The sequence below is a fragment of the Monodon monoceros genome, unplaced genomic scaffold (assembly GCF_005190385.1).
Source record: "Monodon monoceros isolate NGI ecotype Baffin Bay Population unplaced genomic scaffold, NGI_Narwhal_1 Super_Scaffold_22, whole genome shotgun sequence".
Classification (NCBI taxonomy): Eukaryota; Metazoa; Chordata; class Mammalia; order Artiodactyla; family Monodontidae; genus Monodon; species Monodon monoceros.
In genome coordinates, this window is record NW_021703779.1 from 39,145,567 (window position 1) to 39,160,576 (window position 15,010).

At 38.2% G+C, this 15,010-nt stretch overlaps 1 protein-coding gene across 1 annotated transcript in view; it reads right to left on the reverse strand.

Annotated features, from left to right (window-relative positions):
• The window catches only part of EFHC2 (EF-hand domain containing 2), a 200,423-nt gene extending 189,301 nt beyond the window's left edge, over positions 1 to 11,122 (reverse strand). The window contains 1 exon segment of the mRNA XM_029240869.1: positions 11,029 to 11,122. Coding sequence (XP_029096702.1) covers positions 11,029 to 11,070 — 42 coding nt within the window. The 5' untranslated portion in view covers positions 11,071 to 11,122.
• Between the last annotated feature and the right edge of the window lie 3,888 nt (positions 11,123 to 15,010).

The window sequence follows — 15,010 nt, forward strand, 5'->3', positions numbered from 1 at the left end:
GTCAGAATGGCCATCATCAAAAAATCTAGAAACAATAAATGCTGGAGAGGGTGTGGAGAAAAGGGAACCCTCTTGCACTGTTGGCGGGAATGTAAATTGATACAGCCACTGTGGAGAACAGTATGGAGGTTCCTTAAAAAACTACAAATAGAACTACCATATGACCCAGCAATCCCACTACTGGGCATATACCCTGAGAAAACCATAATTCAAAAAGAGTCATGTACCAAAATATTCATTGCAGCTCTATTTACAATAGCCCGGAGATGGAAACAACCTAAGTGTCCATCATCGGATGAATGGATAAAGAAGATGTGGCACATATATACAATGGAATATTACTCAGCCATAAAAAGAAACGAAATGGAGCTATTTGTAATGAGGTGTATAGACCTAGAGTGTGTCATACTGAGTGAAGTAAGTCAGAAAGAGAGAGACAAATATCGAATGCTAACACATATATATGGAATTTAAGAAAAAAAAATGTCATGCAGAACCTAGGGGTAAGACAGGAATAAAGACACAGACCTACTAGAGAATGGACTTGAGGATATGGGGAGCAGGAAGGGTAAGCTGTGACAAAGCGAGGGATAGGCATGGACATATATACACTACCAAACGTAAGGTATATAGCTAGTGGGAAGCAGTCGCATAGCACAGGGAGATCAGCTCAGTGCTTTGTGATCACCTGGAGGGGTGGGATAGGGAGGGTGGGAGGGAGGGAGTCGCAAAAGGTAAGAGATATGGGAACATATGTATATGTATAACTGATTCACTTTGTTATATAGCAGAAACTAACAAACCATTGTAAAGCAATTATACTCCAAGAAAGATGTAAAAAATAATAAATAAAGTAAATTTAAAAAAAAATCTCCACCATCTGGCAAATGTGGGACAAAAAAAAAAAAACACTAAAAAGTTTTAAAGAAAGGGATGCTAAGGCTGAGGAGAGCATCTAGACTCACAGGTTTGAGTCTGTGGCTGGTGTGGCAAACAAAGTTTCCTGGCTCCCAGCAGCCATTAATTGCTCCCTTTTCTCTTTCCCAGCTCCAAAAATAGATGGTGAAAAATCAAGCTCCCAATGTCCCTTGTAGCAAAGGATAGCCATGTGACTCAAGTTTAGCCAATAAGATGTAGGGTAGAAACCTAATGGGGGACTGAGAAACATTTTGTTTTCTGATATAAGAGCCTTCCCCCACCCCTCCTTCCTGCTTGTCTTGAACACTGTTGTAAGAAGTTGTGATGTCCGGAACTGAGGCAACCATCTTGCAACCATGAGGTCACAAGCCTAAGAAAGTAAAGCCAACATTCTGAAGATGGCAAAATGGAGAGAGAAAAAGATTCTGAGTGTCCTAAGTGACATAGCTATAAAGTTCAGGACAGAATACAAAATGACCAAAGTTAGGTGTTTGATCCCTGAATAGGCAAAGTGACTCTAATTTCTGAAATGCAAATTAACATTTAGGAATAGCAATGGAGTTTTATGTCATTTCCAAAGTTATGAATAGCAGCTTCAAGAAGTGGCCCAGGGCTTCTCTGGTGGCACAGTGGTTGAGAGTCCGCCTGCCGATGCAGGGGACACGGGTTCGTGCCCCGGTCCGGGAAGATCCCACATGCCGCAGAGCGGCTGGGACCATGAGCCATGGCCGCTGAGCCTGCGTGTCCAGAGCCTGTGCTCCTCAACGGGAGAGGCCACAAACAGTGAGAGGCCCACGTACTGCCAAAAAAAAAAAAGTGGCCCAGTCTTAAATCATGGGATTTCAAGGACATTTCAATAGTTACCAGGAACAAGTAACAGAAAACTAAATCAAAACCATCCTGTGATCTGGCACAGTAAACACCTATTGTTTGTCCAGCAATTCCCCACCACCAACTCCTTTCTTTGGCTATTTATTTTTTTAACAGTTTCACTGAGGTATAATTTATATATCATATGGTAGTTCTAATTTTAGTTTTTTTGAGGAACCTCTGTACTGTTTTCCATAGTGGCTTACATTCCCACCAAGAGTGTACAAAGGGTTCCCTTTTCTCCATATCCTTGCCAACATTTGTTACTTGTGTTCTATTTGATGATAGCATTCTAAGAGGTGTGAGGTGATATCTCATTGTAGTTTTGACTTGCATTTCTCTGATGATCAGCAATGTTTAGCATATTTTTCATGTGCCTGTTGGCCATCTGTATGTCCTCTTTGGAAAAATGTCTATTTATGTCTATTCTGCCCATTTTTAAATTGGGTTATTTGTTTTTTTGATATTGAGTTACACGAGCTGTTTATATATTTTGGATATTAGTCCCTTAACTGAGTATAGAGCCAAAGAAAATGAAAACACTAATTCAAAAAGATACATGCACCCTAATGTTCATAGCAGCATTATTTACAATAGTCAAGATGTAGAAGCAAACTGTGTCTATCATAAATTTCAATCATTTAAAATATACAATACAAAGGAGTTTACTATGATTACAAAGTTGCACAATCTTCACCATAATCTAATTTCAGAACACTTTCATCATCCCAAAAAGAAACCCCATATCCATTAGCAGTCGCTCTCCACTTCCTCCCTTCCCCCACACAGGTCTAGGCAACGATTAATCTTTCTGTCACTATAGATTTGCCTATTCTGTACATTTCACATAAATGGGATCATACAATATATAGTCTTTTGCATATCGCTTGTGGTATAATGTTTTTGAGGTTCATCTATGTTGTGGTATGTATCAATATTTCATTCCTTGTTCTGGCTAAATAATATTCCATTGTATTGATATACCACATTTTGTTTGTCCATTCGCCAGCTGATGGACATTTGGGTTGTTTCTACTTTTTGGCTATTATGAATAATGCTGTTATGAACATTCATGTACACATTTTTTGTGGACATATGTTTTCTTTTCTCTTGGGTCTATACCTAGGAGTGCTGTATCATATAGTAACTCTATGTTTAAACTTTCGTGGAACTGCAGACTTTTCCATAGCAGCAGCACTATTATACATTCCTACCAGCAACATGAGAGGGTTTCAATTACTACACATCCTTGGCAACACTTGGTATTGTCTGTTTTGTTATAGCCATTCTAGTGAGTGTGAAGTAATATCTCATTGTGGTTTTAATTTCCATCTCTCTAATGACTAATGATATTGAGCATCTTTTCATGTGTTTATTGGATATTTGAGCATCTTTGGAGTAATGCCTACTCAGATCTTTTGCCCATTTTTAACTGGATTATTTATCTCTTTATTGTTGAGTTTTTAGAGTTCTTTATATATACTGGATATAAATCCGTCATCATATATATGCTTTGCAACTATTTTCGCCCTGTAAAATAACTGTAGTTGCCTTTTCAGTTTTTTGATGGTTTCTTCTGAAGCACAACTTTGGCTATTTATTTCAGCATTATTTATAATAGCAAAAGCCTGGAAATAATACAACTATACATCAAGAGGGGATGAGTTAAACAAACTATGGTATGTCCACACAATGGAGTACTATGTAGCTACAAACGGAATACACATTCCAATGGAATGAGTATAGCTCTGCATACGACTATTAAGAAATCTCCAAGATATACCTGTTAAAATGAAAAATGGAAGGTGCAAGAGAATACGTAGAGTATGCTATCATTTATTTAATAAGAGGCCATGTAAATATAGTTAAGAATTTGCTATTTTAAAAAACAAAACCAAAAAAGGAAGGATAACCCAAGCTAAATAGTTTTTTTTTTTTAATGTTACTTCTAGAGTGAGTGAGGGAGGGAACAAGACTGAAGGGACAGGGAGAAAAGCTAGGACTTGTCTGAATGCACCTCACTTTGTAAATTTGACTTTGAAACCACAGAAATGTTTTACTTTTACATTATAATAAAACAAAAAATTTTAAGTTAAAAATGAAAAGCAAAATGCAACAATCAACCTAACTGGGTATTGAGTTGGTGACTTAACCATACTTAAATGAAATTAAAACCCAATAATTTGACCATACATTCCTAGGGGGATAAATCCTAAAAACAATAAGAAATACAAAGAAATCTTAACCTATTTTCAAAACTCAAATTGTTAATAATAACGTTATTATTATTCAAAAACTATTATATGGATATATATTTTTATTTATGGTAGGATAAAGCAAGTAATTATGTTAATGTCCTTATGAATCAAGATTTTCAATGTAAGTAAAAGATAAGTAAAGAATCAAAGAAGTTAAATAAAATTCCTATAATCCTTACTTAGCATTTCAAATATCAGTGTGGATTCATGTGGTATTTTATCTTTAAAAATGTACACACATTTTCTAGTCTTGTTTTAAGAGAATGAAAATTCAAGCCACAGACTGGGAGAGAATATTTGTAAACCACATATCCAACAACGGACTTGTATCCGGAATATATAAAGAACTCTCAAAACTCAACAGTAAGGAAACAACTCAATTAAAGATGGGCAAAAGACACAAACAGACATTTCACCAAAGAGGATATACGGATGGCAAATAAGCACATGAAAAGATGTTCAACATCATTCCTAAGCCATTAGGGAAACAAAAGTTTAAATCAGGATGAGTTACCACTATACACCTATGAGATTGGCTAGAATCCAAAACACTGCCCATGCCAAATGCTCTCAAGAATCCGGAAGAACAGGAACTCTCATTTGTTGCTGGTGAAAACGCAAAATGGTACAGCCACTTTGGAAGACTGTTCAGCAATTTCTTATAAAATTAAACATACACCTATGGCCAGTTCCAAATTTACATGAAAATCAAGGATCCTGCCATTCATAGGAAAGCAGTGAGCATTTTGCTGCAGTTTTCAACTTCTCACATATATAAGCAAAGCTTTCCTTGTTTAACAAGTATCAAGAGAAAGGTGAGAAATCTTCTCATTTCAGTTGAAAATGAAATCTGTGAGTGCTTATCTCAAATTTGACTCAGAATTACATGTCTATGTGGCAAAATACAAGCATCGGTTTCACACTGAAGAGCTAATTTTTATTCTTTATTTTTAGTTTAAAAAATCATATTCTTGTGTATATAGGTCTACAAGGAGATTAAGATTATAATGATTGTATAACTGCCTATATTTGAGCCTGATCATGCCAGTCAGTAAAAAAACCTTAATTTTTAGGTCTCACATAAAATTGTGTCTTAGGCTCTATTTTTATTCATATTGCTTTGTCAATATGATTTTAGTAGCTTTGCTTATTTAACACTGTCTATATTTTCATGTTGTAAACAGCATTAATTAAAATGAATTTATAACCTTAATTTAAATTAAATCAACTGAACCTACTTTTTGAAAAAGTAAATCCCACCTTGGATTAAAACAGTTATTTAACAGAAATGTATGATGCTGCCTTATGAATTTTTTTAATGTATGAAAAGGAAACAAAGGAAAGCTAAGCTTAACTACCTGTTTGTTTCTCAAGAAAACCTGGCTAAAAGTCATTTTTTGTTTTAAATAAGGGAGAAAACTACTCTTGCTCATACCATTATACCACATTTCATACCTTACGGCACCCTCTACAGTAGAAACTCTGAGAGGATTTTTAGGCCTACTTGAATAAGGAGAAAAGAGGAGAAATCAAGTAGGAAATTTTACAATACAAGAAAGAAACCCTTGACGTTTCCCCTAGTACACTCCCACTGGTGTTAGAGTTGAGATCCCTTGTGAGAAAAGGAAACCACACAGGCTAGGTTAATTAATTTGCTGAAATCAACAAATCCACAGAAAACTATTACTCTTTACTCAAAAAGACAATTATTATTGGATCACTACATCTACAACTCATGGATCATGCTAAGGTACCATGGGCTATAGAAATCATCTTTATGCAGGAGTTCCCCAAGACCTGAAAATCATTTCAAAGTTTCCTCTGGGGTAAAAAGATTGTGGGATGATGAAAATATGTTGGAACTAGTTAGATAGAGGTGACAGCTGCAAAACACTGTGAATGTACTAAATGCCACTGAATTGTACACTTTGAAATGGCTAATGGTTGACTTTATGTTATGTGAATTGTACCTTAATAAAAAACAAAAACAAAAAAACACTGAGAAAGGCTGACTAGGATCAGTTGAGACTTCCTGAAGGGTAAGAGACTAGATTTGGCCTTGAAGGATGTTGAAGATCAGAATTTAAATCAGAGGCAAGAATTGGTGGAGATGGCTCTAACGAGAGTGTTTTTCAAACGCTGACTGCCACAATAACAAACAGATTTTAGCGCAACCCAGTTCACGTACACACGTGACAGAAACAAAAGTTCATGAAACAATACTTACTCTTCCCAAGCATAATACACTGATTCTTTTATTCTATTCTACCGTATTCTGTTTTTTTTTTCTTTTCCTTTTTCTTTTTCCTAAATCCTGGTCATGATTCATTAAATTGATCTCACAAAATGAGTGACAAACTCTAATGGCCTGGGGTCTCAGGTTAAGGGCTTTGGACCTGATGCAGGTTATTTTAAGGCCATGGAATTGACCACTAAGAACATAGTCAGGAATCTGCCGGCAGAATTTTAGGCTGGAAAACCCTCTACCTTGTGAATAAAGTGATTGTTTTACGATTATATTTGTCACTGAGCTAAACTTAAATTGGCTTAGCTAACACCACACAATGAAATCAATATGTGTACTATGTATTACTCATAGTTTTTCTCTCTCAGTTGTTTATCATTTAAATTGCTGGTAAATTTCCCAAAGAGTGATTTTTCCTACATTAATATATAGGCTTATATTAATCTAGATAAAAATAAATTTCAAGGTATTTCTGTAAGAGAGACAGTTTCTAAATATGTTTTATTTTACTGTTGTGAATTCAAAAAATTTCTTTTTCTTCTTAAGGAAACAGTTGCTTCACTATAAATTAGAGGATGGACTATTTACGACAAACCCTCCTAAGATGGTGGCGAGGTAGCTTCATAAAAAACAGAAAGTGTGCTCCTCATTATTCATTAGAGACATTCAGGATCAGCTACACAACCATCTGTCTAAAATGCTGTAGAAAGGATTTTCAGCTTTGGCTGGAAGTGTCCCTTTTAACTTTAATATCCTATCATTCTTGACAATATGCCTGAGATTCTCTTAGCTCAATACAAATCCAGCATGTAAATTCTTGGAAAAAAGATACTTCGGGTCTGGAATTGTGATCTTTCCCTAAGGTTTGCAATTAATTCACATCAGAATAATTTTAACGTCATCAGTGATACAAATGCTTATATTTTAGAAAGCACAATACTTCTTGTATTTCAGATATAGAAGGAGAGGTTGCACATCACCTAGCTGTGGACAGAAACCAATCTATCGCTCCTGACTGACTACCAGCAGCTAATTAAGGGGGGGAGCAAGTTCTTTTTTTAATCTCTAAGAAAAAGCGTAAAAGTTAGTTAGCTTGTGTTATAATTTTAAACCCAAACAGCCAGTAATTATGCTATCTCCAGGAGGCCAAGGTTTTTCTCTCAATAATTTAATTAAGCAGACAAAGCTCTGTAATAGGCAGGAGGGAGGCGGGGATAGAAAGGCCAGATTTGGCTTTACTGACTCTGACCATTCTGTGCCAGAGAACATCCAATCTTTTAAGTGCAAGGTTTTAAAAATATCAATTTTTTGGCAACACATAGCACCTTTAGCCCCAAGGCTAGTGTAACAATTTTTTTTAATGCAGCCACCTGCTTTGGGCACATACTAGGACACTCAGTATATAAATACTGATTTGTTGAATGACAGCCCAAGGTATCTAATAAGTATACTGTCATTCTCTAGTTCTCACACACACACACCCTCCTATTGGTCTGAGGCATGAAGTAAATAAATATTTTTTTAAATACACTCACAAGTCTAGAAGCAGACCCACACATATTTTGGATACTTGACTTATGACAAAAGTAGCTCTGCAGAGAAGTGGAGAAAAGGTGGCCATTTCTAAAAAATGTATTAAGGACAACAGAACCCAAATGGAGTTGCTTATGCTAAGCCCCATGTTACCAAACTGAAATTCAACTTAGTTACAGTTTCAGCTCTCCCAGAAATAGAATCTTAAACCAATCAACCATGAATCTCCTGATCAGCATTAGTTAGGTAATCTGCCTGAGAAACCCCTGCCATTCCCTATAAGGAAAGTAACCTTACAATAACCAATCCGATTTTTTGCCTAGTACAACTTCCCTACAAAATCTCTTGCCTTGTATAGCTCTTAAGAGCTCCTTTCCATCTGCCTGATTCATTAATCACTGAATAAAGCCAGTAAAGCTCTTCAAAATTTACTCAGAATTGTGTTCTTTAACAAATGGTTCTGGGTTAACTGAATATCCACATGGGGAAAAATACAACCTGACCCCTCTACCTCTTTTCATACACACACACGAAAATGTATTCTAGTTAGATTATAGATCTAAACATGAAAGGTAAAAACAACGAAATTTCCAGATGACACAGGAAAATATCATCATGAACTTGGTGTAAGGAACTATTTCTTAAATAGGAAACCAAAAGCACTAATTTAAAGGAAAAATTCTTCATCAAAAACATCATTAAGAGAGTAAAAAGGCCAACCACAGACTAAAAGACACTTACAACACAAATATCTGACAAAGGAGTCATATCCAAAATCTATGTAGAACTCCTACAAATCACTAAGAAAAGGGCAGGCAACCCACCAGAGATTAGACAAACGACAAATAGACACCACACAAAAGAGAATATCCAAATGACCAATAAATGTGTGAAATGTGCTCAATTTCGTTAGGAATCAGAGAATCGTGGATTAAAACGACAGAGTCACACTACGCCCACTGACCAAAACAACTAAAATTTAAGAGACTAACAATATCAAGTGTTAGAAAGGCTATGGAGCAACAGGAACATAAAATGCTGGTGGGAATTTAAATTGGTATAAGCGCTGTGACAGCATCCACCAAAGCTGAACATAAGAATGCCATTTGAAAAATTAAAAATTAAAAAAAATATTAAAAAAAGAACTTTACTAAAAAAAAAAAAAGAATACCATTTGATCTGGCAATTGTACTGAGAGACATGAACAGGAATAGTCACAGCAAAGTATTCTTAATAACCCCAAACAAACCAAATCTCTATCAAGAGTAAAATGTGTATATAAATGATGTCATACAGTGGAATACTCTAGAGCAATGAAAACATACAAACTATCTCTAAAGACAGCCACATGAACAAATCCCACAAACAATGTTGAGCTTAAAAAAAAAAAAAAAGCCAGTCACAAAAGAATAAAAACCGGACATTTGCATTGATAGAAATTTCAAAAGCAAGCCAAACCGAACTATAGTGGTAGCAGCCAGGAGAGGGGTTGCCTTTGGAGAATAGAGAAGGGGTAAAGACCAGAAAGGGTCATAGGTAGGGTTGCCATGTAAAATACAAGCTGCTCAGTTAAATTTGAATTTCAGATAAACAACAAAGAATCTTTTAATATATGTAGGTCCCATGCAATATTTGGGACATGTATTTTTACTTGGTAAATCCGGCAACCCTAGTCAACGTTGATGCTTTGGGAGTCCTGGTAATATTTTCTATTTTGATGTTCATTCTGTGATCATCCATTGTGCACTTTTCTGTATATGTGTTATACTTCACAATTTTTTAAAAAAGCAAAAGTACACTCAGTGCAGCCTTGCAGATTTTAAAATATCTCATTCAACCACTGTTCTTCCTTCCCACCCTTAATCACTGCATGTGAGAGCTGTGGATCTGAAGTGTTGCTAGGCCCAAAGCTGTGGGCTCTACATTCAATTTTGATTACTTTTACACAGCATGCTTCTTTACTTCTGGAATCTTTTTTCATGCCCTGCCTTTCAGGGGTCTTACTTAATTTGTGTGAGCTTAATCTTACCAAAGGGCAACGTTAGGTTGGAAGGCCAGCCTCTACACATCAGCCAAGAAATGCACAAACCAGTGTTCAAGAAACAAGTTGAACTGGCCAGCTAACCTGTGGGGGTCAGAATGCAGTGGCCTGAAGCTATAAAGATAAGTGGTACTTTAGGGCCAACAACTTGGATGCAGACACTGTTCAGGATCCATAAAGTCGAATGCTTCAATCTGCTGCCTGCTTTCTAAACTTAACAGAGGTTTACACAAATACCTTGAGTGGCTCCAGCAAGTTCCCTCCCATCAGTGTATTACTTACCTACTTCCTACAGACACAAATGGAAAACCCAAGTAAAGAGTAGTGACCAGTGCAAACAAAAACCTGAATCATTTTTCTGCTGTGGTTTAAATAAGATGCTATTTACTGGCAAAAGTTCTTGCATGCTCAGGGTTTTTAATGTTGTTGTGTTGTGTCGTTTGGTACTTTCATCTTGTTTTGAAATGAACCATTCCCAATTCTAAATGAAGAAAGAACTCCTCCAACTTTGGATCGTTCACTATAAAGTTTAGGATCAAACTTTATAGGCAGGTGGAACCCTTATCTGCCCCCTACCAGCCTTGAGAGTGCCAGGTTTCTTCACTCTAATAGCAAACTCTTTCACAAAGGGTATTAAGGATCGTGATTAGGCTCCTGGGCTGTGGAGACTGGTTGCCTGGAGGGAACCCAGCTTCACCTCTGAGATTGAGTAGCTCTGGCCAGTGAGTGACTGACTCATCACTCTGTGCCTCAGTTTCCTCCACTGCAAAATGGGAATTAAAAATAGTAGCTACTACAAAGGGCTGTTGGGAACATCTAATGCTGTGTAAGGTGATTAAAGCACAGCTCCTGGCACACCTTCAACGCTCAACGATGATTATCATCATTAACCTACCATCGGCTACCTTCGAGGGTCCTAACACCTATAAGGACTCTACTTCTGTATCTAACGTAGGAAAAGTATCCAGATGCAGTTGGGGAGAGGGGGAAGGGGAGGTAGAGAGTAAGGGTTCCACCAGCCTACAAATTTTGGTCCAAGCTGCGCCCAGTCCACAGAAGGCGAAGCAGCGTCACGAGGCCTCCAGTAGGGGCCGGGGGAGTGTCCACACCTGGACCCCAGACTCTGGCCGGGACCTCTGACCTCGGGCGCCCTCACTACTCACGTTGCGGTTGAAGCTGTGGCCCGGCAGCAGCGGCAGCGCCATGGCTCTGAGCGTCCGAGGGTGAAGGGGCCGAGAAGAGGGGCCGGCAGGCAGCTGCCACCCTGCAGCCGCGCTGTTTGACCCCCCGACCCCACGTTACCTCGAGACCGAAATAGGTCTCACGAAAGGAGAAGGGGCTTCGACAGGCCGGGAGCTCGGGGCGGGGCCGGGGCGGGGCTAGGGGAAAAGCTCCCCGCCCGCACCTCCCCCCCCCCGCCCACCCCACCCACTCAGCCGGGTACGGGTCTCCCGAGGCTTTTCTCTCTACACACATTGTGCAAACACAAAGGCTGACGACCGCACCATTCCCCGCCCCCGGGGCTCGCTGGTTTAACCCTTGGATAGGGCTCAAAGCCTTTCATGTACTGAAGCTCCTCTGTTGCTTGCACATTTCTTGCCTTTTGGTTATTAAATTTAGTTCAAACACGCAGAAAAGTGCAGAAAATAAGATGACACCCGGGTGATCACAGAAATGTAACACCAGTGAATGTTACATTTACATCAGCTTTAATTTTGTAATTAAAACGTTCCAGATGAATCCAAAGCCACACATACCCTCATCTGTCTCCCCACCCCCACCCGCGCGATCACCAGCACCGGAGAAAACCCATTCAGCGGTAACCACCATCCTCCGTCCTTTCTCTGTATCTTTTTATATTTGAACTAAACATTTGTAAGATGCTCGTTCCTGGTGCGATCATAGTGGCCAGGGGCCGCGTGAGTTGGCACAAAATGCAACCTCTGTCAGTCCATCATGCACCCAAGATGCCCAAGCCAGAAGCTCCTCTCCCCACGCCTACAGCTAATCCCTCCCTGAGTCCTGCTCTACTGTTTGGACATGCTGGGTATCTCTCAGCCACCACCCCTTCTGTCTCAATCGAGACCCCATTATTTCTTGTCTGGTTTTCTTTTAAAACAAGCAAACAACAACAAAGAAAACAACTAAATAATCTTGCCTCCAGAGCCATCCTCTTATATAATTCATGATGCACCTGTTAACTCTTCTGCTTCAATATTCTTCTATCCTTCACGAGGCAGGCCAGCTCCTTAGCCCAGTCAGAGCCTATGTCAGGAGGCGCCCACGAACTCCCTCCATCCCTTTCTTTGCCCCGCTCCTCTACTCCAGCTCCGAGAAACCACTGGCAGTTTCCAAACCGGGCTCTGCAGTTTCTCCCCTCTGAGATTTTGCAAATGTTACTATCTGCTAGAAAACACCCTTCCTTCCTACCTTTAACCTGGGTAACCCCTTCTTGTCTTTCAGGACTTGGTTAAGTGTGGGAGAGAGGTGTGGAAGACTTCGTCATTTCTGGGAAAACTTCCTCCACCCTCTCCAACTTCCCCATCTGTATTAGGTGCCCATTCTAATGGTGGCTTTTGTGGTACTGCATTGTAATCATGGTTTTACTTGACTCTCTTCAAATGCCCCCAAGTTCTTCCAGGGCAGGGACTCTATCTCCTTTTTTATTCATTGAAAGCATACATTATTGGTTTTCTATGTTTATAAATTTTACACTATAAATTTCTTTTTTAAAATTTATTTATTTTATTTATTTATCTTTGGCTGTGTTGGGTCTTCGTTGCTACGCGTGGGCTTTCTCTAGTTGCGGCTAGTGGGGGCTACTCTTCGTTGCGGTGCGCGGGCTTCTCATTGCAGTGGCTTCTCTTGTTGCAGAGCACAGGCTCTAGGCGTGCGAGCTTCAGTAGTTGTGGCACATGGGCTCAGTAGTTGTGGATCCCTGGCTCTAGAGCGCAGGCTCAGTAGTTGTGGCGCACGGGCTTAGTTGCTCTGCGGCATGTGGGATCTTCCCGGACCAGGGCTCGAACCCGTGTCCCCTGCATTGGCAGGTGGATTCTTAACCACTGCACCGCCAGGGAAGCCCTACACTATAAATTTCTGCTACCTGCTTTTTTCACCTAAGATTTTGGTTTTGAGATTTCTACATGTTAACACATGTAGATCTATTTCATTCATTTTAAACAAATTGTATGATTATACCACAAATCACTGATGCCTCTGTTGTCATCTGTTGATGTCATCTGTTGATGACGATGAGGTTGTTTCCAATTTTTCAGTAGTTATCAACAATGCTGCAAAGAACAACCCTCTCCTGTTTCTTTGGAGATTATCTAGGCTATATACCTAAAGGTAGAATTGTTCACACCTTCATCTGTACTAGATCTCCAGAATCTTTGAACCAATTAAGAAAGTTCCCCTTTCACCTTCATCCTTTCAACAATAGGTATTATCAAATTGTATACTTTTGAACAATCATCTGAATAAATGTGAAATGGTATGCCATTGTTATTTTAATTTGTTTCTCCCTAATTCCTAGTGCAGTTGGTCATCCTTTCACAGGCTTGTTACCTTCTTCTGTGACTCATCCATTCCTATCCTTTGCTGATTTCTCTATTTGATCATTTGTAATTTTTAATATATATTCTGGATACTAATCTTAGGCATAGCAAATATCTTCTCATCATTTGTGGTTTGTCTTCTCCATTTATAGATTTCTTTATTGTACATGAATGTCATTTTACTTGGATCATTCTTTCCCATTATGGCTTGTGCTTTGTATGTAAATTCAAAAAATCCTATAGAAGAAAATTATTCTCCTACATGTTCTTACAAATATTTTTAAATGTTTCTTTTTTCTTACTTTTTAAATTGAAATAATTTCAAACTAATAGAAAAGTAGCAAGAATAATACAAAGAACTCCTGTTTGCCCTTCACCCAGATTCCCCCAATTGTTTTATATTTTACCATTTGTGTTTTATCATTCCTTCTGTATATACAAATTTTCCCTTTTAGAGTAAATACCAGACATCATGTCCCTTTACCCCTAAATACTACAGTGTATATTTCCTAATAACAAGGACATTCTCTTACATAACTGGAGTACAATAATCAAAATCAGAAAATTGGTATTAATTGAGTACTATTTCCTAATCTAAAATATTTAATTCAAATTTTGTCAATTGTCCCCAAAACGTTCTTTTTAGCAAAAAAATTAGTTTAAAAAATCTGGTCCAGAATCTCATCTAACATCACAAATTAGTTGTCACATCTCTTTATTCTCCTTTGATCTGGAACAGTTCTTCCATCTTTCTTTGTCTTTCCTGACCTTTATATTGTTGAAGAGAATAGGCTTCTTCAACAAAAATAAGAACATTATTTGGTAGAATGTTCTTCAGTTTCGGTTTGACCAGTGTTTTCTCCTGAGTAAATTACTGTCTTTTTGTTCATGGCATTTTAGCAGGAACACCACAAGAGGAACGCTGTGTCCTTCTCATTCATCAAAGGAGCAGGTACATAATGTGTATTTTAACCATCAATACTGAAGTTAACTTTGATCACTGGTTAAGTGGTGCATGCCAAGTTTCTCCACTGTAGTGACTTTTTTTTGCCTTTCTTATTAATAAGAATTCTGCGAGGTGATCGTTTGGAACTATGTAAATACCAAGTTCCTCATTAAACTACTAGCATCAATGATGATTTTGCCCAAATCATTTATTACCACTGTGATTGCCAAAGGATGATTTCTTAACTCTACCATTCTTTCTACATATATTAGTTGGCATTCTTCTACAAGGAAGAACTTTTATTTCTCTCCATTTATTTATTTATTCATTCATTTACATCAGAATGGTCTACAGACTCTTGTTTTATTCCGTGCATTATAATCTGTTACTATTATTATTTATTTTGATGTTAAAATGGTCCTACATTTGGTCAGTGGGAGTCCCTCTAAGCTGACTCCTCTGTTCTTTTGATTTTCCCTACCATTTTTCAAGTACTTCCTTGTACTCTCACTACAAGATATTCAAGATATCTATAGTATAGGTAGACATAGATGGGCACTGATAGCTATGTCTCTTTCCATTTCTGTCTTCGGATAGATAGATAGATAGATAGATAGATAGATAGATAGATAGATAGGTAGA